At 39.6% G+C, this 27700-nt stretch overlaps 1 protein-coding gene across 1 annotated transcript; it reads left to right on the forward strand.

Annotated features, from left to right (window-relative positions):
• Positions 1-1270: 1270 nt before the first annotated feature.
• On the forward strand, positions 1271-25837 carry LOC136423282 (tetratricopeptide repeat protein 14-like). The gene is made up of 14 exons (XM_066411406.1): positions 1271-1432; positions 1988-2209; positions 2668-2786; positions 4512-4588; positions 5050-5172; positions 5558-5642; positions 15369-15460; positions 16074-16111; positions 20803-20955; positions 21517-21588; positions 22300-22419; positions 23310-23432; positions 24447-24564; positions 25577-25837. Exons 2-14 carry the CDS (start codon positions 2016-2018, stop codon positions 25835-25837), a joined length of 1575 nt encoding a protein of 524 aa, XP_066267503.1. The 5' UTR covers positions 1271-1432; positions 1988-2015.
• The last annotated feature ends 1863 nt before the right edge of the window (positions 25838-27700 follow it).

A 27700-nucleotide genomic window follows, 5' to 3' on the forward strand; every position in this document is an offset into this window, starting at 1 on the left:
CTTTTTTTATCTAAGGAAATTAAGAAGTTTTAAGTACAGAATGTTGTGCTGAATATTGTATTTGGGGGATTGAAAAGTAAACGAAGATATTTTCTTTATGGTTTAAGGTTATTTTTCTATCAGTAGTTGTTTGATTTTTATGTCTTTTAATGTTTTGTTATGTAGTTTTTTATATTTATAGTTAAGAATTTTGCTCTTTTTTTGTACATATTAATTATGAAGGTTCATCAAAATATTTCCTTTGTGCCAAAATGCAATGTCATCAGAATATTTGTTCAAATTTTCAACAGAACTCGTGGATCATCTACCTAAAAAAACAACATCACAAAACACCTCCACATCCCGATGCCTAACGTCGTCCCGTCGTCGTGAATCTTGCCGTCCCAGTCTGTCTGACAACACCACAACAACGCGTCGATAATGTTCCCATTGATTACACCGAAGTTGAATTGAAACAGTCATCGTAATCCAACCACCACAGTTTCCGCATCGCTGACTTGCATAGTAAAATCTCTACGGCTTTCTCGAGTACTGCTTCCTCCACAGCACTTTATCCTCCATGGCCCTTCGTAGTTCCTTAGTATCTTGTAATTTTGTATCGCTTAAGATACGTGGATTGTCTAATTAGGTGACTCTGGGTCTACCCCTACTTCGAAAAACAGATGCAAAATGAGCAAATGTATGCCGCGAAATGAAAGAAAATGCATGTATCGGGAAAATGATACTATTAATGTCGTGGAATACCAAAAATTAATTCCAATATCAAAGGAGAATATGTGAAATAGCTAAAAGAACAGAAATGAAGAATCTATTGTTCGGCATTTAACGTTACCATACTCTGCATATTTGTTCAACCTTCGTGGCCCCTTTTTTTGCCAAACCTTTTTTTATTTTTCGCACGCTCACTTCAAGCAGGCTATATCAAACCTCCTTGCTCGCATCAATTTTGGGATGCCCAGATGATGTCGTCCTAGAGTCCATACAAACCTGAACTGAAGCGCTCTCTAGTCATCCTTCATGGTACTGCAGCTTGGAAATGGGTGACACCAAACTGGCGGTGACCCCTCGACGGACTTTGGGCCGTTTTAAAATACAGTTTTGATATGCGTCAAACCTGTAGTATTGTCTGCACTAGCTTATTCATATAGTTTCATATGGAACAAAGGAATATTTAGCTGTGGTGTAACCTTTCGTTATGCAGCATAGAGTAATATAAAAAATTAACACCCCCAACCACCTGTGGTAGGTGCCTTATTTGCCAACATGCTCCCACAGACACAATATGGCGGCGTCACCCCTGATTCCGGAGACAATACTGACAGTTTGTGGAGAAGATAAGTTGTCCAGGTCCGGTTGAGGTATCTTAAGACTTGACTCTACGGATCTGCTGGTTACCTCGGACTGGCCGAACTCTGGATGAAGTACTTGTAATGTAAGAGTGTTCTCTTGTGTTCGACAATAAAATTCGCATTAAAATCAGGATTTAAAGGATATTGCAAATATGCCTCCAACAGTCGACTAGTTCTGCTATGTCCGCACCATCTCGAGAGTCGAAGCATTCCTCGTAATTTATAGCAAACCATAGGCCAAAACCATAGGCCAGGAAGGAATCAGTTTGTTACAAACTAGATCATAGTAGATGTGCCAGTAGTCCAGACTGTCCTGTACTGTCCGCACGATTCTGATCATGAAGGAGGGATAGTGAGAAAAAATTATGCAACTTTACAAACCTTGAGAGCAAGGACATAATGTCCTTGTTGAGAGGCAACGTGATAGACTTTTTAGATTTACACTGCAAACAAAATAATTTTTTTACACATTTGACGTTATGCTGCATGCTCAGAAATTCTATAACATTGTATTAAAAATATGTTATATTTTTTACATGCAAATCTTGAAAATAGCAAGGAGGTTCAATGCCAATTGCATGTGAGTATGTCGAACCCTGCTTATATGCACTTGTTTCTTCACGTGCACCCTGTTGCAGGTAAGTTTTCAGGACACATCTCATTGTAATGGACCTCAGTCGACGTTTCTCCCAGGGATCCCTGGCATCTTCCCCCACCCTGGGGTCTCCCCCCACCCTGGGACACCTCGTGGACATGACTATGATGGATGTCTCCGCAACTTTCCACGGAAGCAGTCTCCGTGCTAGGATTCAGGAGGAGTTTGGATTGTCAGAAATGACAGCGGTGAATGACACAGAGAGGTACTGATATATATCTGATAAACTATATATGTACATGTACCAAAGCCAGCTGCTGCCGCGCCGTGTGCCTGCTAAGCCGGTGTGGTACGCCAAAAGGCGGTTATACTGGCTTTACAAATACAGATAACGTTATAGATATGTGTGTACACAAACCTCGAGCACTATTTTATACCATATAGCGGTATGATGAGTAGACGTTAGTGTCAGCCTTACAGGTTGACATAAGTTATGTTCAAATCATCCTGTACAGGCATGATCAGTGTTATCAGTAGAAGTCATGTGTTACATGTCTACAAATTTAAATGTATTTGGTACAAGTCTAACAGGTCTCAACTATGCTAGCAAAAAAACAATTACAATAACATGTACTATGATGTACATGTAGCTGTACTTAAATAATACCAATTGTACTAGTACTGTATATATATTGTACTATGTATGACTGTTTCCCACCACAGGGCGATGTCATTGTTTCAGCAGAGGATGGAGTCTTTTATCGTGAGGAAAGCGGACGTGCGGTTCCAGACCAGAGCGACCTCACACGTGCGCCGCACACACGCAGGGAAGGATGAGGAAGGTCACACTTTACTTACTTTATTTGCTCAGTAATGATCATTTTTAAAACATACTACATACTCAGGCTTCAAAATGCTTTTTCTTGTATCATCATCATTTTTCTTGTGTACAGTATGTACAGCATTCAATGATTCAGTATACACTTCAAAGTCCTGTTGCACATTATGTGCTATCCTGTGGTGTAGTGCGTGATATCTCACATTGCAGACCATCGGCATGGTGGATTCTACCATCTGTAAAATCATTCTTTATTCAGAAATAAGAAAGAAGGTAGGTCACAAAGCCCAGGTCACGATGGTCGTGTGATGACCAAACATGCCGGGAGACACAAATCAATTTACAGATAGAATACGAATCAATAATTAATACATATTTTTTAAAAGAGAGATTGCAAAATAAAGTGTCTGCTTCCCAGTGCAACTTGTGGCGTGCATTCCATATATAGCGTATGACGACAGAATAGCTATGCGGCCAGTGTTTCTGAAAAGGTTCTTGGGGATTTTTGCCTTCACTGCTTTAAACATTGTCCGAAGTCTGCTTTTGTTGTCGGGTGTGATGAGTCCCCTTGATCAAACCTCGAAGCAGGTAAGTGTGGCTGTGGTGCCTGCAGCTCTGAAGTCTGTCGTTAGGACTGAATATTTGTTTACCTTTTGGTCATGGCTTGCTTTAATGTTTTGTTCAAAGGCCATAGTTAGTTCCTGTTTGTGGATTGTCCTTTGTTCCGTGAGGTAGCTAATAGGTGACTTAGTCCGATTTCTGAGTTGTAGGTAGTATGTGCACCGGCACGGTGTCCTTGGATGTCTGCGTAGACTGTAGCGTTGGTCTGTGGGAGATTGATAGCCTCCTGGATGCTGTTATGTACTTTAATATGGCATTATGTCAGAAGGTGTATCGTCCTTGCTGGAGAGAGACACTGCAGTGGTTCAGGACGTGGTGAAGTGTTTCTCGGTTACCACACAGTTTGCATCGGTCACTGTTACGTTTTCCCCAGGTGATCAGGTTACAGAATGTAGGTAGGGCGTCGATCAAGGCACAATTACCCTTTTGGTAGGTTGTATATAATCAAGCGCAATGTAAAGTCACATCTCTCATCTTCCAGGAGTGGTAGCATGTGCCCTTGCTGTAGTAGGAACGATCCAGACGTTATGGCACATATCTGTCACCTGTTATTTGATATGCTTACGCACAGAAGGCTTTTTGCTGAATGTGTGGCCTGTTGGTGGATAGTGTGGCACGTTTTGATACCACACTTCTGCATCTTCTTTGTCCATTGCGATTCACGATCTAGTTTAGCTTGTACAGCATGTTTTACTTTCTCATCGCCTTTGAAGACGGCATTATACAACAGACGTGAATAATGACGCTGTTGTTTTTGCCTAGCTGGTGTCTGGTCCTTCTGAGCTGTTGTCTGGTTCTTTTGACACTTGTCTGATGCCTTGCAACTTCCCTAACCTTAAGGGTTATGTCACCATAAGACTTAGTCCAACTATGTATGAACAATCGCTTGTGAAAACAGTAGAAAATACTACGGAAGGGTCTCACCATTTCAGCAGTTCTGACAAAGCATGGATGCCTTGTCTGGCCTCGCTTTCAATCTCAATTTCTGATTATGAAATTATGTCCCTAACCATGAGGGAAGTGAAACTGTAGCAGCTGATATATAATTGTGTATCTTGATGTTATCAAGGTTTCCATTGACTTTACTATGTTTCTATCCTCTGTCCAGACTATTACGCTGTCCTCCCCCCCCTGGAGCAGTTCATGGCTGTTCCAATACTCCCTGCCAAAGAGAGGTTCTACAAGGTAGGAACAAGATGTCTCAATCTTTCTCCCCAAGCAATGATGGTAGACCTTACAGCAAGCCTTCTGGTAACTTGTCCATTTCAATAAAGTAAAACTAAAAGTGAATTCTTATCCAAGGGCAAATTACCACATGTTATATTGTTACAGTATTCAGGAAAAGTATACAGACAGTGCAAGATAACAATGCAGTGGTAGAAATACTTTTTTTCAACGAAAGGAGTGTCACAGGGAACAATCTGTTTCTTGGTAAACCCTTTTGTCAGATGCCATTTTACCAGTATTCCAGCCCCCCCCCATTAACTTTTCCTTCTTTTAACTTTACCTTCTACTGGGTTTTACAAAATCAAAATTAATGTCTCAGAATCAATAGCTTGAACAAAATGAGTCGGGACATTTGTAGGGCTCCATTGATGGATTGTTACATGTATGTTAAAAAGGAATGCCTGTCCCTTCTATAACAGATGGTCCAGTCCGGAGACATAGTGGTTGGGAAGATCGTCAGTTTGAAGGATTTTGGCTTCTTCGTGAAGCTGTTGTGCCTGACCAGTGGAGGGGCCCGAGACATCCAGGACATGGACATCACTGTAGGTCCACTCTGTGTACAGTCAATACATTTGTTTTATTGGAGAAGATAACCAAAAATGGACATTGTAGACTGTATTTATAACTCGTATATCTCCATCAAAGGATAACAAATTGTTTGAATGTGCATAACCATTCTTTCATTCAACCCGGAGTTTGGAAAGGGGTCTATCTGATTTACCCTAAGACAATGTTTATCAGTGGTCTGCTCAGTAGAGTTAGACTGGTTTTACCAGTTTTGTTCCTTGACTTGAGAAAGGGCAGTGCATATGACTTCAAATGTATCAGATTCTTGACATGTTTTGAAAATGTAAAGATTGATTTGTCTGCATGCAGAAGAAGTTGAAACAGAGTGATCATCCTGAGTTTGTTCGTTGTTCTGTCCAGGCTCTCTGCCCATCCTCAGACCTGCCTTCCCATGGTGCACACCAGAGGCCTATAGATTATTACCACACTAATGATATCATCCAAGGTAAGCCACAACATTACTGGAACATGTAGTAAACATTACAGACAGACATTACTGGTACAGGTAGTAAACACTACAGACAGACATTACTGATGCAGGTAGTAAACACTTCAGTCAGACATTACTGGTACAGGTAGTAAACACTACAGACAGACATTACTGGTACAGGTAGTAAACACTTCAGTCAGACATTACTGGTACAGGTAGTAAACACTACAGACAGACATTACTGATGCAGGTAGTAAACACTACAGACAGACATTACTGGTACAGGTAGTAAACACTACAGACAGACATTACTGGTACAGGTAGTAAACACTACAGACAGACATTACTGAATCAGATGCAGGTAGTAAACACTACAGACAGACATTACTGGTACAGGTAGTAAACACTTCAGTCAGACATTACTGGTACAGGTAGTAAACACTACAGACAGACATTACTGATGCAGGTAGTAAACACTACAGTGAGACATTACTGGTACAGGTAGTAAACACTACAGACAGACATAACTGGTACAGGTAGTAAACACTACAGTCAGACATTACTGGTACAGGTAGTAAACACTACAGACAGACATTACTGGTGCAGGTAGTAAACACTACAGACAGACATTACTGGTACAGGTAGTAAACATTACAGACAGACATTACTGGTACAGGTAGTAAACACTACAGACAGACATTACTGGTACAGGTAGTAAACATTACAGACAGACATTACTGGTACAGGTAGTAAACACTACAGTCAGACATTACTGGTGCAGGTAGTAAACACTACAATCAGACATTACTGGTACAGGTAGTAAACATTACAGACAGACATTACTGGTACAGGTAGTAAACACTACAGTCAGACATTACTGGTACAGGTAGTAAACACTACAGACAGACATTACTGGTACAGGTAGTAAACACTACAGACAGACATTACTGGTACAGGTAGTAAACACTACAGACAGACATTACTGGTACAGGTAGTAAACACTACAGTCAGACATTACTGGTACAGGTAGTAAACACTACAGACAGACATTACTGGTACAGGTAGTAAACACTACAGACAGACATTACTGGTACAGGTAGTAAACACTACAGACAGACATTACTGGTACAGGTAGTAAACACTACAGACAGACATTACTGGTACAGGTAGTAAACACTACAGACAGACATTACTGGTACAGGTAGTAAACACTACAGACAGACATTACTGGTACAGGTAGTAAACACTACAGTCAGACATTCCTGGTGCAGGTAGTAAACACTACAGTCAGACATTACTGGTGCAGGTAGTAAACACTACAGACAGACATTACTGGTACAGGTAGTAAACACTACAGACAGACATTACTGGAACAAGTAAGTAAACATTACAGACAGACATTACTGGTACAGGTAGTAAACACTACAGTCAGACGTTACTGGTGCAGGTAGTAAACACTACAATCAGACATTACTGGTGCAGGTAGTAAACATTACAGACAGACATTACTGGTGCAGGTAGTAAACACTACAGACAGACATTACTGGTGCAGGTAGTAAACACAACAGACAGACATTACTGGTACAGGTAGTAAACACTACAGACAGACATAACTGGTACAGGTAGTAAACACTACAGACAGACATTACTGGTGCAGGTAGTAAACACTACAGACAGACATTACTGGTGCAGGTAGTAAACATTACAGACAGACATTACTGGTACAGGTAGTAAACATTACAGACAGACATTACTGGTGCAGGTAGTAAACACTACAGACAGACATTACTGATGCAGGTAGTAAACATTACAGACAGACATTACTGGTACAGGTAGTAAACACTACAGACAGACATTACTGGAACAAGTAAGTAAACATTACAGACAGACATTACTGGTACAGGTAGTAAACACTACAGTCAGACATTACTGATGCAGGTAGTAAACATTACAGACAGACATTACTGGTGCAGGAAGTAAACATTACAGTCAGACATTACTAGTGCAGGAAGTAAACACTTCAGTCAGACATTACTGGTGCAGGTAGTAAACACTACAGACAGACATTACTGATGCAGGTAGTAAACACTTCAGTCAGACATTACTGGTACAGGTAGTAAACACTACAGACAGACATTACTGGTACAGGTAGAAAACACTTCAGTCAGACATTACTGGTGCAGGTAGTAAACACTACAGACAGACATTACTGATGCAGGTAGTAAACACTACAGTCAGACATTACTGGTACAGGTAGTAAACACTACAGACAGACATTACTGGTGCAGGTAGTAAACACTACAGACAGACATTACTGATGCAGGTAGTAAACACTACAGTCAGACATTACTGGTAGAGGTAGTAAACACTACAGTCAGACATTACTGATGCAGGTAGTAAACATTACAGACAGACATTACTGGTACTTGTAGTAAACACTACAGACAGACATTACTGGTAGAGGTAGTAAACACTACAGACAGACATTACTGGTACAGGTAGTAAACACTACAGACAGACATTACTGGTACATGTAGTAAACACTACAGACAGACATTACTGGTGCAGGTAGTAAACACTACAGACAGACATTTCTGGTACAGGTAGTAAACACTACAGACAGACATTACTGGTACAGGTAGTAAACACTACAGACAAACATTACTGGTACAGGTAGTAAACAAAACAGACAGACATTACTGGTACAGGTAGTAAACATTACAGACAGACATTACTGGTACAGGTAGTAAACACTACAGTCAGACATTACTGGTGCAGGTAGTAAACATTACAGACAGACATTACTGGTAGAGGTAGTAATCACTACAGTCAGACATTACTGATGCAGGTAGTAAACACTACAGTCAGACATTACTGGTACAGGTAGTAAACACTACAGACAGACATTACTGGTACAGGTAGTAAACACTACAGACAGACATTACTGGTACAGGTAGTAAACACTACAGACAGACATTACTGGTACAGGTAGTAAACATTACAGACAGACATAACTGGTACAGGTAGTAAACACTACAGACAGACATTACTGGTGCAGGTAGTAAACACTACAGACAGACATTACTGGTGCAGGTAGTAAACACTACAGACAGACATTACTGGTACAGGTAGTAAACATTACAGACAGACATTACTGGTAGAGGTAGTAATCACTACAGTCAGACATTACTGATGCAGGTAGTAAACACTACAGTCAGACATTACTGGTACAGGTAGTAAACACTACAGACAGACATTACTGGTACAGGTAGTAAACACTACAGACAGACATTACTGGTACAGGTAGTAAACACTACAGACAGACATTACTGGTACAGGTAGTAAACATTACAGACAGACATTACTGGTACAGGTAGTAAACACTACAGACAGACATTATTGGTGCAGGTAGTAAACACTACAGACAGACATTACTGGTGCAGGTAGTAAACACTACAGACAGACATTACTGGTAGAGGTAGTAAACATTACAGACAGCCATTACTGGTACAGGTAGTAAACACTACAGACAGACATTACTGGTACATGTAGTAAACACTACAGACAGACATTACTGGTGCAGGTAGTAAACACTACAGACAGACATTACTGGTACAGGTAGTAAACATTACAGACAGCCATTACTGGTACAGGTAGTAAACACTACAGACAGACATTACTGGTGCAGGTAGTAAACACTACAGACAGACATTACTGGTACAGGTAGTAAACACTTCAGACAGACATTACTGGTAGAGGTAGTAAATACTACAGACAGACATTACTGGTACAGGTAGTAAACACTACAGACAGACATTACTGGTGCAGGTAGTAAACACTACAGACAGACATTACTGGTGCAGGTAGTAAACACTACAGACAGACATTACTGGTGCAGGTAGTAAACACTACAGACAGACATTACTGGTACAGGTAGTAAACACTACAGACAGACATTACTGGTACAGGTAGTAAACACTACAGACAGACATTACTGGTACAGGTAGTAAACACTACAGACAGACATTACTGGTACAGGTAGTAAACACTACAGACAGACATTACTGGTAGAGGTAGTAAACACTACAGACAGACATTACTGGTACAGGTAGTAAACACTACAGACAGACATTACTGGTGCAGGTAGTAAACACTACAGTCAGACATTACTGGTGCAGGTAGTAAACACTACAGTCAGACATTACTGGTGTAGGTAGTAAACACTACAGACAGACATTACTGATGCAGGTAGTAAACACTACAGACAGACATTACTGGTACAGGTAGTAAACACTACAGACAGACATTACTGGTGCAGGTAGTAAACACTACAGACAGACATTACTGGTAGAGGTTAGTAAACACTACAGTCAGACATTACTGATGCAGGTAGTAAACATTACAGACAGACATTACTGGTGCAGGTAGTAAACATTACAGTCAGACATTACTGATGCAGGTAGTAAACACTACAGACAGACATTACTGGTACAGGTAGTAAACACTACAGACAGACATTACTGGTACAGGTAGTAAACACTACAGACAAACATTACTGGTACAGGTAGTAAACAAAACAGACAGACATTACTGGTACAGGTAGTAAACATTACAGACAGACATTACTGGTACAGGTAGTAAACACTACAGTCAGACATTACTGGTGCAGGTAGTAAACATTACAGACAGACATTACTGGTAGAGGTAGTAATCACTACAGTCAGACATTACTGATGCAGGTAGTAAACACTACAGTCAGACATTACTGGTACAGGTAGTAAACACTACAGACAGACATTACTGGTACAGGTAGTAAACACTACAGACAGACATTACTGGTACAGGTAGTAAACACTACAGACAGACATTACTGGTACAGGTAGTAAACATTACAGACAGACATAACTGGTACAGGTAGTAAACACTACAGACAGACATTACTGGTGCAGGTAGTAAACACTACAGACAGACATTACTGGTGCAGGTAGTAAACACTACAGACAGACATTACTGGTACAGGTAGTAAACATTACAGACAGACATTACTGGTAGAGGTAGTAATCACTACAGTCAGACATTACTGATGCAGGTAGTAAACACTACAGTCAGACATTACTGGTACAGGTAGTAAACACTACAGACAGACATTACTGGTACAGGTAGTAAACACTACAGACAGACATTACTGGTACAGGTAGTAAACACTACAGACAGACATTACTGGTACAGGTAGTAAACATTACAGACAGACATTACTGGTACAGGTAGTAAACACTACAGACAGACATTACTGGTGCAGGTAGTAAATACTACAGACAGACATTACTGGTGCAGGTAGTAAACACTACAGACAGACATTACTGGTAGAGGTAGTAAACATTACAGACAGCCATTACTGGTACAGGTAGTAAACACTACAGACAGACATTACTGGTACATGTAGTAAACACTACAGACAGACATTACTGGTGCAGGTAGTAAACACTACAGACAGACATTACTGGTACAGGTAGTAAACATTACAGACAGCCATTACTGGTACAGGTAGTAAACACTACAGACAGACATTACTGGTGCAGGTAGTAAACACTACAGACAGACATTACTGGTACAGGTAGTAAACACTTCAGACAGACATTACTGGTAGAGGTAGTAAACACTACAGACAGACATTACTGGTACAGGTAGTAAACACTACAGACAGACATTACTGGTGCAGGTAGTAAACACTACAGACAGACATTACTGGTGCAGGTAGTAAACACTACAGACAGACATTACTGGTGCAGGTAGTAAACACTACAGACAGACATTACTGGTACAGGTAGTAAACACTACAGACAGACATTACTGGTACAGGTAGTAAACACTACAGACAGACATTACTGGTACAGGTAGTAAACACTACAGACAGACATTACTGGTACAGGTAGTAAACACTACAGACAGACATTACTGGTAGAGGTAGTAAACACTACAGACAGACATTACTGGTACAGGTAGTAAACACTACAGACAGACATTACTGGTGCAGGTAGTAAACACTACAGTCAGACATTACTGATGCAGGTAGTAAACACTACAGTCAGACATTACTGGTGCAGGTAGTAAACACTACAGACAGACATTACTGATGCAGGTAGTAAACACTACAGACAGACATTACTGGTACAGGTAGTAAACACTACAGACAGACATTACTGGTGCAGGTAGTAAACACTACAGACAGACATTACTGGTACAGGTAGTAAACACTTCAGTCAGACATTACTGATGCAGGTAGTAAACACTACAGTCAGACATTACTGATGCAGGTAGTAAACACTACAGACAGACATTACTGGTACAGGTAGTAAACACTACAATCAGACATTACTGGTGCAGGTAGTAAACACTACAGTCAGACATTACTGGTACAGGTAGTAAACACTACAGACAGACATTACTGGTACAGGTAGTAAACACTACAGACAGACATTACTGGTACAGGTAGTAAACACTACAGACAGACATTACTGGTACAGGTAGTAAACACTACAGACAGACATTACTGGTACAGGTAGTAAACACTACAGACAGACATTACTGATGCAGGTAGTAAACACTACAGACAGACATTACTGGTACAGGTAGTAAACACTTCAGTCAGACATTACTGGTGCAGGTAGTAAACACTACAGACAGACATTACTGGTACAGGTAGTAAACACTACAGACAGACATTACTGGTACAGGTAGTAAACATTACAGTCAGACATTACTGATGCAGGTAGTAAACACTACAGACAGACATTACTGGTACAGGTAGTAAACACTACAGTCAGACATTACTGATGCAGGTAGTAAACACTACAGACAGACATTACTGGTACAGGTAGTAAACACTACAGACAGACATTTCTGGTACAGGTAGTAAACACTACAGACAGACATTACTGGTACAGGTAGTAAACATTACAGACAGACATTACTGGTACAGGTAGTAAACACTACAGACAGACATTACTGGTACAGGTAGTAAACACTACAGACAGACATAACTGGTGCAGGTAGTAAACACTACAGTCAGACATTACTGGTGCAGGTAGTAAACACTACAGACAGACATTACTGGTACAGGTAGTAAACACTACAGACAGACATTACTGGTACTGGTAGTAAACACTACAGACAGGCATTACTGGTACAGGTAGTAAACACTACAGACAGCCATTACTGGTGCAGGTAGTAAACACTACAGTCAGACATTACTGGTGCAGGTAGTAAACACTACAGTCAGACATTACTGGTGCAGGTAGTAAACACTACAGACAGACATTACTGGTGCAGGAAGTAAACACTACAGACAGGCATTACTGGTACAGGTAGTAAACACTACAGACAGCCATTACTGGTGCAGGTAGTAAACACTACAGTCAGACATTACTGGTGCAGGTAGTAAACACTACAGACAGACATTACTGGTACAGGTAGTAAACACTACAGACAGACATTACTGGTGCAGGTAGTAAACACTACAGACAGACATTACTGGTGCAGGTAGTAAACACTACAATCAGACATTACTGGTGCAGGTAGTAAACACTACAGTCAGACATTACTGGTGCAGGTAGTAGACACTACAGACAGACATTACTGGTACAGGTAGTAAACACTACAGACAGACATTACTGGTACAGGTAGTAAACACTACAGACAGACATTACTGGTACAGGTAGTAAACACTACAGACAGACATAACTGGTGCAGGTAGTAAACACTACAGACAGACATTACTGGTGCAGGTAGTAAACACTACAGTCAGACATTACTGGTGCAGGTAGTAAACACTACAGACAGACATTACTGGTACAGGTAATAAACACTACAGTCAGACATTACACATGTACTGGTGCAGGTAGTAAACACTACAGTCAGACATTACTGGTGCAGGTAGTAGACACTACAGACAGACATTACTGGTACAGGTAGTAAACACTACAGACAGCCATTACTGGTAAAGGTAGTAAACACTACAGACAGACATTACTGGTACAGGTAGTAAACACTACAGACAGACATTACTGGTACAGGTAGTAAACACTACAGACAGACATTACTGGTACAGGTAGTAAACACTACAGATAGACATTACTGGTACAGGTAGTAAACACTACAGTGAGACATTACTGGTACAGGTAGTAAACACTACAGACAGACATTACTGGTACAGGAAGTAAACACTACAGACAGACATTACTGGTACAGGTAGTAAACATTACAGACAGACATTACTGGTGCAGGTAGTAAACATTACAGACAGACATTACTGGTACAGGTAGTAAACACTACAGACAGACATTACTGGTGCAGGTAGTAAACACTACAGACAGACATTACTGGTACAGGTAGTAAACATTACAGACAGACATTACTGGTACAGGTAGTAAACACTACAGTGAGACATTACTGGTACAGGTTGTAAACACTACAGACAGACATTACTGGTACAGGTAGTAAACACTACAGTGAGACATTACTGGTACAGGTAGTAAACACTACAGACAGACATTACTGGTACAGGTAGTAAACACTACAGACAGACATTACTGGTACAGGTAGTAAACACTACAGTGAGACATTACTGGTACAGGTAGTAAACACTACAGACAGACATTACTGGTACAGGTAGTAAACACTACAGACAGACATTTCTGGTACAGGTAGTAAACACTACAGATAGACATTACTGGTACAGGTAGTAAACATTACAGACAGACATTACTGGTACAGGTAGTAAACATTACAGACAGACATTACTGGTACAGGTAGTAAACACTACAGACAGACATTACTGGTACAGGTAGTAAACACTACAGACAGACATTACTGGTACATGTAGTAAACATTACAGACAGACATTACTGGTGCAGGAAGTAAACATTACAGACAGACATTACTGGTAGAGGTAGTAAACACTACAGACAGACATTACTGGTACAGGTAGTAAACACTACAGACAGACATTACTGGTACAGGTAGTAAACACTACAGACAGACATTACTGGTACAGGTAGTAAACACTACAGACAGACATTACTGGTACAGGTAGTAAACACTACAGACAGACATTACTGATGCAGGTAGTAAACACTACAGACAGACATTACTGGTACAGGTAGTAAACACTACAGACAGACATGACTGGTACAGGTAGTAAACACTACAGACAGACATTTCTGGTACAGGTAGTAAACACTACAGACAGACATTACTGGTACAGGTAGTAAACACTACAGACAGACATTACTGGTAGAGGTAGTAAACACTACAGTCAGACATTACTGGTGCAGGTAGTAAACACTACAGACAGACATTACTGGTACAGGTAGTAAACACTACAGACAGACATTACTGGTACATGTAGTAAACATTACAGACAGACATTACTGGTGCAGGTAGTAAACACTACAGACAGACATTACTGGTACAGGTAGTAAACACTACAGACAGACATTACTGGTAGAGGTAGTAAACACTACAGTCAGACATTACTGGTGCAGGTAGTAAACACTACAGAGAGACATTACTGGTACAGGTAGTATTAACATTACAGACAGTCGTTACTAGTACAGCTAAGAATAAGTAAGAAGTACCTGCACTCCAGTGGACATATTTTATAGACGGAATGTGGTTTGAGAGAAGTGTTGTTATTGCTGGTGCAGATGGAATTAAACACCAGTCCTTGTTCTGTTCTTGCAGCTGTTGTGAAGACAGTGTCTGCAGTAGATGACAGGATTGTTGTCTCTCTCAAACCCAACCACTTACCACAGCTACTGGCCGACGTCTATTTGGTAAGTTATGTCAACCCAGTGTGTCCATTTCTAATGAGTGCACTTTTGTTATCAGGCATGTGGGTATTATATGATTTGGTAATACATTGTAATAGTATTAAGCATTATGTTGGGATATAGGAATCAGGTTATCCCAATCCCTCATTTTATGTCACAATGATCGCACTACTACCTCGCTGCGACTATTTGATTGCTATATGTAAATTTTACATGTACTACGTAAATACCAACAAAATTCAGACTGATAAGTCTGCCAGTTTTATAATGGTCCAATACCAATTTATATTGGCTTTGTGTAGTCCTGTTAACTTCACCATTTGAAATATCATGCGAAATGTAAAAATTTAACTGAAGAGACACAAAAATTCAAAAAGAGTAGAATTGTTTTTCATCTAGGAAATTTGTTGAAATCTCTGTCAAGTTTTCAGTTGCAGCATCATTGGAGCAAGGTCGCCGCCCTATAGCTAGTGGAATGTTAAAAGTTTCCTTTTGCTATACAAGACAAGATTAATAATATATAATGGGCAGAAAAATATATCTGTAACTGCAACTTGTGGACATGTTTTTTTTTCCATGGTAACATTTACACTTTTGTTTGCTCCATTGCTGTAAGGGAATTATAACCAGTGATGATCTACCTGTTCACTTCAGGTAAGCGATTTCCTTTTGTGTGTAATGTTATTAAGCATCCCTGAATAATTTCATCAGGTTGGTGAATGACTGAATAGCGAGGTTCTTTTATTCACAACCAAGCATTTTACAAGAGCCAACTTTTCGACAGCTGTCAGCCATCTTCATTGTGAGTATTGCCCTGATGATGATGGCTGACAGCTGTCGAAACGTTGGCTCTTGTAAAATGCTTGGTTGTGAATAAAAGAACCTTGCTTTTTAGTTATTAAGCATGTTCGCTTAAGGTGTTTATGTCACTAATGGCACTAAAATGCAATTGTCACAGTTGCTGATTAAAACTCAACCATGGTACACAAAACATAATATTATGTATTATTCAATGAACACAGACATTGTAAAATATATGGTCAGCTTTCTGATAATATTATTATCAAACATCAAATGTTTCAAATCCAGGTAATCAAGTTAATTTCCATACGAGACATGGCAGGCAGTGCAGAACTTGGCACAACAGCTTGTGCAAAACGTTCTGTTGAGAGGCAAACAGTGCATCATAAATCGACATGATTATAATAAAAATGCAATTGCAAGTTATCAGATAGTTTGCTTCTTCTTTAAAGCAATAAGGCCACACCAGTTTTATTTGTTGCTTCTCGGATTTTTTCTGAAAGGAATTGGAGCGACAGGACAAAAAAAAAAAAAAATTTTTCAAATAGTCTGGAGTGAAGATAAGGGTTTAAATAACAGAAAGAATAATAAGAGGATTATTCAAGTTTCAGCTATGTGTGGCTCATTTTATGCATGCTCCCCTTTCTTTGATCTAGTACTATAATTTCAGTAACAATATTACCTTTTGCCATGTAATATATGGATTGATATTGAGAAATAGTTTTGATAAATGAAAAATAATAACTTAATATGATCAATGTCACCACACTTTTTAGGTATGTGCAGGCCTTTATAATCTATTTTGGTGGCACGCTTTTTTGTTTTTCAGACTGGACTAGCTGTCCTTACTTTTTATGTAGTTTATTGTTTGTCATGTATATTTGTACTTATCTGTATCTGTGTATTTTCTTGAATAAAAAAAATCTATTTTGGTGGCTATTGAGTTTTACAACTGAACAGATAGTAAAATTGGGAGTTAAAATTTGTGAATGAGAATAGTGACCCAATTTTTGTTGTTGTTCAAAATGGGAAAAACAGGACAGGCTATTCCGAGAAGCAACAAAATAAATTGGCCTGGCCTAAGATGAAATAAATCTGTTCAGATATGCAGCGTGTATTGTTTGGTACAAGCCTGGTGTGTTACGCCATGAGGTGTACTGGGTATGCAACACAAACAAAAAACCTCCAGCTCAAGCTACTCTCATCTCCCAAATAAACGTACAGGTACGTTTATTTTTTTCAGCCTCAAAATCCACCCAGTACGTTCTTATTTTGGACAGTACGTTTATTGTTTTCTTGAAAATCAGAGTTTTGCTAACCTGGGACCCCCTTAAAATTTAAAGTTTGGGGTTTCCTGCCCATATTTCCCCGGCATTTTTGCTCATAATTCGCTATTTTTCGGCCAAGCGGCGTTGATTTCCCGGCCGCTACAGAAGCCGCTTTGAACCGGCCTTTGTGAAATCCTGGCGGAACTCGTAACGTATCGGTCGATCTCTATGGACACTACAAAGTCAACGTTGTTATTGGGAGAAAATAAGACGCCACACTGACGTTTTGAAATGCAATTCTTGTTTCATAAACAACTTTGACGCAACTTTGACAGTCTCTGTTTACATTGTAAACCAAAGCACGCTGATCAGAAAAAAAACATGCCAGCGGCGCACAGTAACATTTAACGCATGTAAATTTCTCTACTCACATGAGATTCAGTCTTTCCCAAAATGAAAATATAAAAACAACACCACGAAAAATCTGTATCTTAGCATGAAAAATTGTATAATGTCTTTCAAAATATATCAAAACATTTCAATCCTACCACAAACTGGAAAACTTAGTGCTTGGAAAATCGCCACTGTGACAATAACGCAGGACGTGACTCTGGTGGGAAAGTTTTGTCATGGAAGAGCCCACATCGAGGAAGGGGAAACAACTCTTTTTGATCTACAAATAAAACTTCTTTGCCTTAGTCAGAAATTTGTTTTGCATTTTTACAAAGAACCTTTCCATATTAAAGTCTATACATAAAATTGAATTGCAATCTAGTCACCGTTATTATCACTTAAAAATGCTTTAAAAAGATCACCCCTCTACAGAAAGAATGTTTCAGTTTTCTAAGAACATCGATGTAGCTTTGTTAGCCCCGCCCCTTTTTGTCTTGGCGCCAGCTACTGTCTGGCTCACTCTTTCAAGTGTAACCTGAGAACCCTTTGGTTAAAATGTGGCAACATCGTAAGCCTGAGGTTTCTCACAAATTTGTTGACAATCTAGTTTCTCAAAATGAATGTTTTTTTCTACATACAAGAGTAATTTCTGAATTTTAAATAATTTGGATTGCAACAACAAAAACCAGAACATTAACTGTTATATGATATTGTCCTTGATATTATATGATTATGTCCTTGACACAACACAATAGTTCGTGGCATGTTATGTTTACAAATCTATGTTTCTATGCATAGAAGATAAATGGCAAGTTGGGAAAGAAAAAAGTTACATCATTGTCATGATTCTTCCTTTTCTCTATGGCTTTTACAAATAAGTTAATAACTTTACCTGTGATGACCATATCTTCAGGATATTGTAATTTTCTGTTCATGGTCTAAATGTTGACCCAATTTTTCAACATGACTACTATATTTTTTTTGAATTGGCAAGGAAGATTACAATTTGAGCAAGATGTGTTCAGTTATTCTGTTCAATATTTATAAACTTTACAGGTATGGTCCTCAGACAGGCATAAATGAATAAAGAGGACCTACAGCTACCTGCTTATCATTTTTCCCTCGGACAGAAGTAGCATGGACACAGTTTATCTGTAAATTTGGTAAATTTCCGGGGGGTATGTTTATTCCGGGGGGTACGTTTATTAGATTTTGAAGATTTGTCCAGGGGGTATGTTTATTCTGGGGGTATGTTTATTTGGGAGATGAGAGTACTCTTCTTAACAGCTGTTTGTCATTCTCTACAACCATCATGCACAGCCTTGGTGTCTTCCCTCCCCAAGCAGCTCCTCTTTGATTGTTATGTCATGCATGTACCACAATTTTTCTTGATCACTTCAATTCACTTGCTTCAAGTTCCAAGTAGAAAATGCATGTACATTTTCACTTGTTGAATTTGAAAGCCCTGTTGTCCCCTGGTTAGGGGTCATAGCGGGGAACCTATGCCCAATTTTTCAACAATTTTTCTTTCAGCATTACTATAATCTTTCGAAGTGGGAAGGGAGATTTTTATAATTTGAACAAGACATGTACAGTAACTGTTATTCTGTTCAATATTTATATGCTCATCATCTTCTTTCCCCCGGACAGTTTTCCTGTCAATTTGGTAATTTTCTGGGGGTATGTTTATTCCGGGGGTATGTTTATTAGATTTTGAAGATTTGTCCGGGGGGGGGGGATGTTTATTCCAGGGGTATGTTTATTTGGGAGATGAGAGTAAACAGTATCAGAAAAAGCAATAGAACCCTTTGTTGCCCTTTATTTGATGTATTACTTGTTTGAAATTTGATTACAGATTGTGAAGTTCTTGATTACAATTATAAATAAATTGTAATAATTATTATGTTTTGCTGACATTCAACTTTATTTTATGTGGTGCGCCCAAATTTCTTTCAGTGCACCTAATTCCCTTGGTTGGGTGCACCAGTGCACCTATTTCCAGAAATAAATTTGGAGCCCTGAGTACTGTCCCTTGGGTGTGTGCTGGAGTTTCCCTACACATGATTGGCTGTTCTGTAAAGCCACAATTATTTATTGTGTTGGTTCTCTCAAGGAGGTTAAAATAGGTTCTCTAGTTCAGAAAATTTAAACATGAAAACTGCGTCTGAAGCTAAGCTGTTTTGATAATATTGTATATAATTAGGCGGACTCCAGGAAGATTAGTGTATAAATTGTTAGATTGTACACTAATGGAGATCTGAATAAAACAAAAGACAAACAAGCATCTGAAGCTAAAGTTCGTACATTGGCACACCCAGTTTCTGTCAGTGAGTCTTGTCGGATGCAGTTTTATCCCAGCCCTCTGTCTACATGTTGTCCTCTTGATGAATTTGTCCTCCAAATTCCCTAGAGAAAATTTTGGGTGGCAAGGTGGTCCTAGCATCTAAAGGGTTGGAATCCCTGGCAGGCCCCAGTGTTGTGCTCTAAATGGGAAAGACACATCTTAGCACCTGTTTCATCACTCGACGCAGCTGTAAATATTTAGGACCAGTCTCACCTCGGTTATGGACGTCCTCCCAAATGGGACATGAAGCTGGATCAGGTTTATTTGTTTCTTTGTTTGAGCTGCCATGTTTGAGGAAAGCCAGTCACCCCAAGCATGTTAAAGAACCCACCAAATAACATAACAAAAATAGTAGGTGTTCTTACTGGTGTGAGTAGTTCAAACCTTACACTGTTACAGTCTGGTCTCCAGGTTGACATCTTGAAAATGTGATAGTCACCTGTTATGTCAATCCTTCCACAAATGTGGTAAATCTCAATTTGATAGATGAATAGATAAAGATGAATGGGTGTACTGAAGGTACATGTTTGTGTTGTTAGGAGGAGTCAGGACCTGCAGACCAGCCAGGCCAGCTATGACCAGCTGTTACAGCGAGTGTGGGGCTTCAGTAACCCCAGTAATGTGGCCTACCTGGGAGAGGTGTTGGACATAGCAGACAAACACCCACCCTCACTCATGAGGGGACTACATAGGTATGTATTTTACACACTCCGTCAGTCTTTTTTCTTTGTACAATGGCTTAAACGAACATCTGTATACTGTAAAGAGCATACAGTGGCGGTAGGAAATTCATTGTAGCATTTCAGCAGGTCAAGATTTCAATATTCTCTCTGGGGAGCATGCCACAGGACTGCCCTAAAATGTGTTCCTCAAAACGCAGTACTTTGCGTTTAAGGGGGTCAAGATTTCGAAATTTTTCCGTGGGAGCATGTTGCCCCTCCAGTGAAAAATATGCCTGGAGGACTAAAACTAAAAGGCTAATGAGAATTTCAAAGTGTTTGACAATAATAACAGGTTGTATAATCAAAAGCCATGCACTTGTTATGTTGCTGAAAATGCTGCAGTATGACCATAACGTAAACATTTTAGGTTAACACCTACATTGTTGCTAAACTTGGCTGCAACAGAGTACTGTAGTCTATAACTGAAAGAATGTTAACCATACTTGAGCATTCCCCCTGTATATTTACAATATAAAGTCTCAGTTCAGTAAGTTAGCAATGTTTTCATTTCTGTCTTTTGAAACCCTTCAGATGCCCATTTCCCCAGGAAGACTTTGCTGAGTCCTTACGGCAGCACCAGTCATCTAAATGGGCGCTGGCTTGGTGAGTACCTCCACAGGTGTAACACTCCCTTTCCACTGAGGAGCCACCAAAAATCACTGCAACTCCCTCTTTGATGGATTGTAATCATTGTACTACATGTACATAGGTTTTTAATTCAGTGGCCGCAACACTGTGATTTCTAATGTCATGTATGATCAGGAGAAAAATTCCGCACAATTTCCTAGATAGTGCAATTTTGCACAGTCCTGTGAGATTATTGTTCTCAAAGATATACCGTGACATATGTAGACTTGGTTTTTTTATGTTCCAAAATTTTAGGTGCTGCAGACTGAAATGAATTTACATACAGTCTACAATCATAATAATTGTACTTTCAGACCAACCGTAGACCATTGACTCTAAGGGTTCAGATATCTGTTTGCAGCCATTGGTCTGAATTCTGCTTTGGTCAGGGGAACTTTTCAGCAGGAATGATACAGTAATTATTGTAAACTTTATTTCTGCAGGTACTTCAGTTTGCAATACATGTAGGAGAGGAAAGGGGGTTTTCAGTGACTGCATTTTTACCAAAAATGAAGACAATTTTTTTTTTGGTCCTTCTTTTGAAATGAAATGTTCGTAGGCAATTATGAAATACTGTTATAGGAATTTTATCATCAATTTCAAGGATCTGAAATAGGTACAAGTGACCTGCTTTAATCAGGCAAAAGACAAGGTAACTGGTTTGAAGCTCTTGTGCTTGTTTTCCAGTGTTGGAACTGGGGTACAACATTTCAAGGCAGGGAGACATGTAGACGCCATGCAGTGTCTGGAGAAGGCCCTGACCTTTGACCCTGAGAATGTGGAAGCCCTGGTTGTGCGTGGTGCATTGTGAGTAAACAATATTGTTGACCATATCTGTTATTCATTTCTTTGCCTCCTAAATTTTCTGTATGTACCATGTTAACGTACATGTGTATCACCGCTAAATGAACATATTATTTTATTTGAGATTTATGGTAAAGAAGCCAAGGTAAAAAATAACACAAATGTAGTATTGCTGACACTTAAATGAAACCAGAATGAAATCTACATTTACTTTGTTGTTCTAGCTGTGAATTTGTATTACCTATGCATGAACATGACAGTCTGTGTGTAAATATCTGCTGGAAACATTCACATGTAATTTACATTGTACAGGCAAGGATTCGAAATCCTTTTTGCTATACTAAGTCTTACAACTGCACCTGATCAGTCTAGTCTATCAAAAACAATGTTTTCAAGAGGTGCCTTAGTACTATTCTTAATCTTGTAATCTACTGTTTTAAATAAGCCTACATGTACATGTAATATACTATGAATGCAACTGGTACACAACATCTGCTACTGGCCGTGTACATTTTGTACAACACCATTATAGAGTTGTTGGTTGATTTTATCTAGGTCCAGTGTGAGTTAGGTTTAGGTAAACAGAAATACTAACTAAAAGGCACAACTCTGATTGTACCTGCACTAAGCTGCACTTGCAGGTGGTGCTTCAAGTAAATGAATGAATTGAACAAACAGACAAACAAATGAAAGAATGTAAACCTTTATTTTAGTTTTTGCCTCATTCTGCTACAAAATATGGGTCACAAAAAAGAAGAGTATTCAACATTCACAAGCTAGTGTGAGTACTTGATAATCTACATTCAGCAAGTATGTTGAATCAACTTTTTCCTTATCAACATTTTTATGATTATGAATATCACAGATCAGGATAATGATTTTTTTTCTATCAGGTATGCGAACAAGAACAGCTTACTGCGAGCCATGGAGGATTTTGCTCAGGCCTTGAAGTTGAATCCCGGCCACAACAATGCCAGGAAGTACATGTGTGAGACTCTACTGGCCAGAGGGAAACAGTAAGTAACTCTTCACAATGTAGAATTATAGAAGCATTAAATAGTTATTTAAACCTTCACAGAAGTAGACTCTACTGACCAGAGGGAAACAGTAAGTAACTCAGAGTCTTCACAATCAAGTAAAATAGAAGCATTGAATAGTTAATATGTAAACCATAAGGTTATGCTGTTATGGAAACCTTAACCTGTGAATTCACAGAAGTAGACTCTACTGGCCAGGGGGAAACAGTGAGTAAGTAACTCTACACAATCTTGTAAAATAGAAGCATTAGAATTAATAGTTTACTCACAGTTAATATGTAAACCTTCACAAAAGTAAACATACTGTTTAATGCTGATCCCTAAAAATTTGTCAGATCCAGCTGTGAACGAGAGAAGACTGGCCAAATTGGCGTGTGCACAAAACTATAGTATGTTTAGCATTTATGGCGCCCTGCTGAAATGCAGACAGCAGGAGTGTTGATGTTGTTTTTTCTAAGGTTGGTTTTCTACTAAACAAGCACTCATTCTTAGTGTTTTGTAACTCTCTCTCTCTCTCTATCCAATTTAACGTCTTTTGTTCCCCATCATCTGGGGGTTAGACGTGCTTGCACATGGATGTAACTCTTTGTTTGTTATGTGCAATTCAAGTCCAAAAGTCTGTCTGCAGTTAAGGCACATCTGATTAGTTAGTACATGTCTGAAGTTAGGGCATCCTCATTACTGATGTCGTTGGTGGTTTAAATCACTCTCACAGGATACCTTTATAAGGAGAGAAGGGAAATTGTCCCTTACACATTATGCTCTTGTATACAAAATCTTAAGTTTGTCGTATTGATGTTAGAAAATGATGCATCCCATCACTGTGATATCATTATTTTACCCCAAGGGAGTGTTTAAGGGAGTGTCTTTTTGACTTAATGTGTGTTTCTGCGTTTCACAACATACACCATGCAGCATTGTGGGACTTGTGGGATTGAAAAGCAGCATGGGTAAGGGGGTGAAGTCCTGTATCACAGATTGTCTTGTTTACAGGTTGCAGGAAGAGGGGGAGGATGAGGAAGCCATGACGGCGTATCAGAGGGCGCTAGTCATCAACCCACACTTACAGGAAGCCAGTCATGCTTTGGAGCAAGTCAAGACAAAACTAGAGGTGAGAAAAAAACAGGCTGTTCTCCAGACTCAACAGGTCCTCTTGTTGGAGTAGAGCACAGCTTGGTACAGGCCACACCCATTCCAGTTTGTTGGTTAACTTTGGGTCAAAACAAAAGTATGTTGGACGTCTGAGAGATCAACTTGAAGACAGAGTTTGAGGGGAATGGTACACTTGAGTCAGAGGTGTTAGACGCAAACTCTCTGAGAGCTTGTGTAACACAGGCTGACAGATTGTAGAGCAGGTTTATCCTTTTCTTACGCTCCATTCTTAACTATATCTTCTTGTTCAGAGCCACTAACTAATCTAAATGTGCCTCTTTTTTTCATGACCCCCGGACACCACTGCCTACGGCATTTTCCTTTGAAATGGCATTACATTGACTGGCAACCTGGATAATGGACAACCTCAACATTAAATTGATACTGACTTGGACAACCTGGTGATTGATGTGTGCAAACCCAACTTGCCTGTTATTGGTGATGGGTATCTGCAACCCACTCTCAACATGGCAACCCCAACCTGTTTGACGACATGTGGACAACTCTAATGTTGCTGTATTGATGTGGACAACCTCACCATCTCCGGTGGTAACGTACATGAAATTTAACATTAAAAATTTGTCATGTCATGAATTCTCTCCACCATCTTTACTTTCTTCCTCTACACCTCAAACAAAATATTCTACACATGGCTATATGATTGGTACTTTGAATGATATTTCAAAATTACCCATTCCTGAACCTTTAAATTTGCATTCATATTCATTTTGCCCACATCTTTTTTTCTCTTATTTCTGCTCAATACTTGTATTCAATCCTATTTCATTATCATTATTGTCTTGATTCTACTTATTTTCTGATACATGTATTTGATGCTGTTCTTGACTGAGTGGTCCTGTTTGCTCTATTCCAATGTATATCTAATGATTGAACTGAACTAATGAATGACTAACCATGGCCTGGTTGTGGGTATGTTGTTCCCATTGTCTCTGCTGCACTGTCTGTGGTAGAACATGAAGACTGTGAGTCAGGTGGACCTGACTACTAAAACAGAAGAGCTGCCTTCTGAGTTGTCCTTCGCACAAAGTTCCAAGGAAAAGCTGCAGAAGCTGCTGGAGGTGGAGGGTAGCAGCAAGGACAGGAGCAGGTTTGTGTGGACAACACTCACCTGTAGCCTCCTCTGCAGACACCTGGAAAGCCAGCGTTTATTTTTCGGGAAGCGCTGGCTTGCAGGGTCTTTAGTGCAAGTTCTCTCATGCCGGGGGAGGTAGTGGAAACTTTCTCCCCTGGCCATGGCATTAAAGACCCTGGCCCATGCTTAAAATCGTGAATCAGAGCTCCAAAAAAGATATACGCTGGCACTCCTAAAAGGCTGCAAAGGATGTTACTAAACTCCAAGTGACGTACATGTAGTGATCAAGCTCAATCTCATTGTTTTAGATTTGATTCTAACTTCTTTTGCAAGCTTTTGAACATTTAGTAATATCATGACTTAGTTTAATATGTCTTTCTAGTATAATTGATTTTTATCTCTGCAATATACAAACAGGTCACAATGTTGTTTGCCCCCTGCTTTACATGTATTTTGAACTAGTCTCCAATTAGGTAACCCATTTTGCATAGGGTAATATTCTGATACAAATTGTGATAGTGATGCCGATGTGTCGCCAACCCCCATCCCCCCCCTTCCCCGGTTTTGCTTATAAACATGCATGCACAACAGGATTATGCTCTGTTTGCATGAGTTGCCCAGCATAATGATTGTGAAAAAAACCCACAGAAATAAGGGCTGCAAATCCCGACTTAAAATTTGACAATATGAAAGAAAAAGCATTTATTTTCTGTCAATTTTCTTCCTTTTGATGTTAATTGGTTACAGAAGAAGGGGTCAGTGAGCATGTCCTGTAGTATTGGGGATGTACACCATAAATATAGATATTGCAAAATCATGGCATTAAACACTGAGATTGAGCTGAATCCTTACATCTGCTTGGAGATCAGCCAACATCCCATCTGACTACCAAGTTAACTAGGGAATCACGGGACAGTTCCCAGGACCTGGTGTTAAATGTAATGGGTGGGATTTAGACAACGGCATAGACAGTTAGAAAAGAAATTATGTACCAGTCAGGCTGTGTAGCAGTACTAGACTAAATGCTGTTCTGGGTTTATTAAAGCATGATGTTTATGTAGGCTACATTGTGATACCCCTCAGTATTGGCAATTTGGGGACACATAATTAAGTGATCGCTCTCAGATAGATTTCTGTCTTTTCCGTAAGCGCTGGCGGAACAGTGTTAAGGATTGCCAGGCATATTCCACATCTAACCCTGTGGGTAGCGACCACCGCATCGTGACAGCGACAGTAAAACTCAGCCTCAGATCCTCTAAACCTGTAGCCTCAAAGAAATTATTCTGGAGGGCAGTTGCAACAAATTATCAACTTGCATCTGAGATAGATGATACAGTTATGTCACGTTATGAAAACTTACCTCATTCCGAGCAAAATTATACATCTTTTGTCAATATTGCACATGAAACCGGCAAGGACTTATTACCAGCTAAACCTCGTCGATCTCAAGTTACCAGAGATGCAGAACTAGTAGTTAAAGCAAGAAAGGCAACACTTAGAGCGTAATGTGCTAACAGCCCAGTTCAATTTGCGGAAAACGTACGATCTCTGTGAAGACAATCGTATCAATGAGACCCTACGTACCTTTGAACATCCAGCTTCAGTATCTAACATCAAAAACGCATGGGATCTCGTAAAGTCTCTTTCAGGAAAGAAATCAAGAAATGTTGTGTACATAGAAGGAGAAGATCGCCTTAAAATCTGGGAGAACCACTTTAAAAACCTTCTTAATGTAAATATTGATTCTGCACCAGACAGCGAACCAATTCATAAGGTATTCGAGGTTTTCACTGAGATCAAGAGTGGTGAGTTCTCTCAGGACGAGGTTACAACGGCAACCATGCAACTAAAAAATGGGAAAGCTCCCGGCATGGATGGCCTCCCACCTGAGTTTTGGAAGATGCCAAATACATGTATGACTAAAGCCCTTTTGCATTTTTGTAATACAACATTTAACGGTAATCGCCCAAAAGAATGGGGCATGTCTGGAATTGTCCCCATC

The sequence above is a fragment of the Branchiostoma lanceolatum genome, chromosome 17 (assembly GCF_035083965.1).
Source record: "Branchiostoma lanceolatum isolate klBraLanc5 chromosome 17, klBraLanc5.hap2, whole genome shotgun sequence".
Lineage (NCBI taxonomy): Eukaryota > Metazoa > Chordata > Leptocardii > Amphioxiformes > Branchiostomatidae > Branchiostoma > Branchiostoma lanceolatum.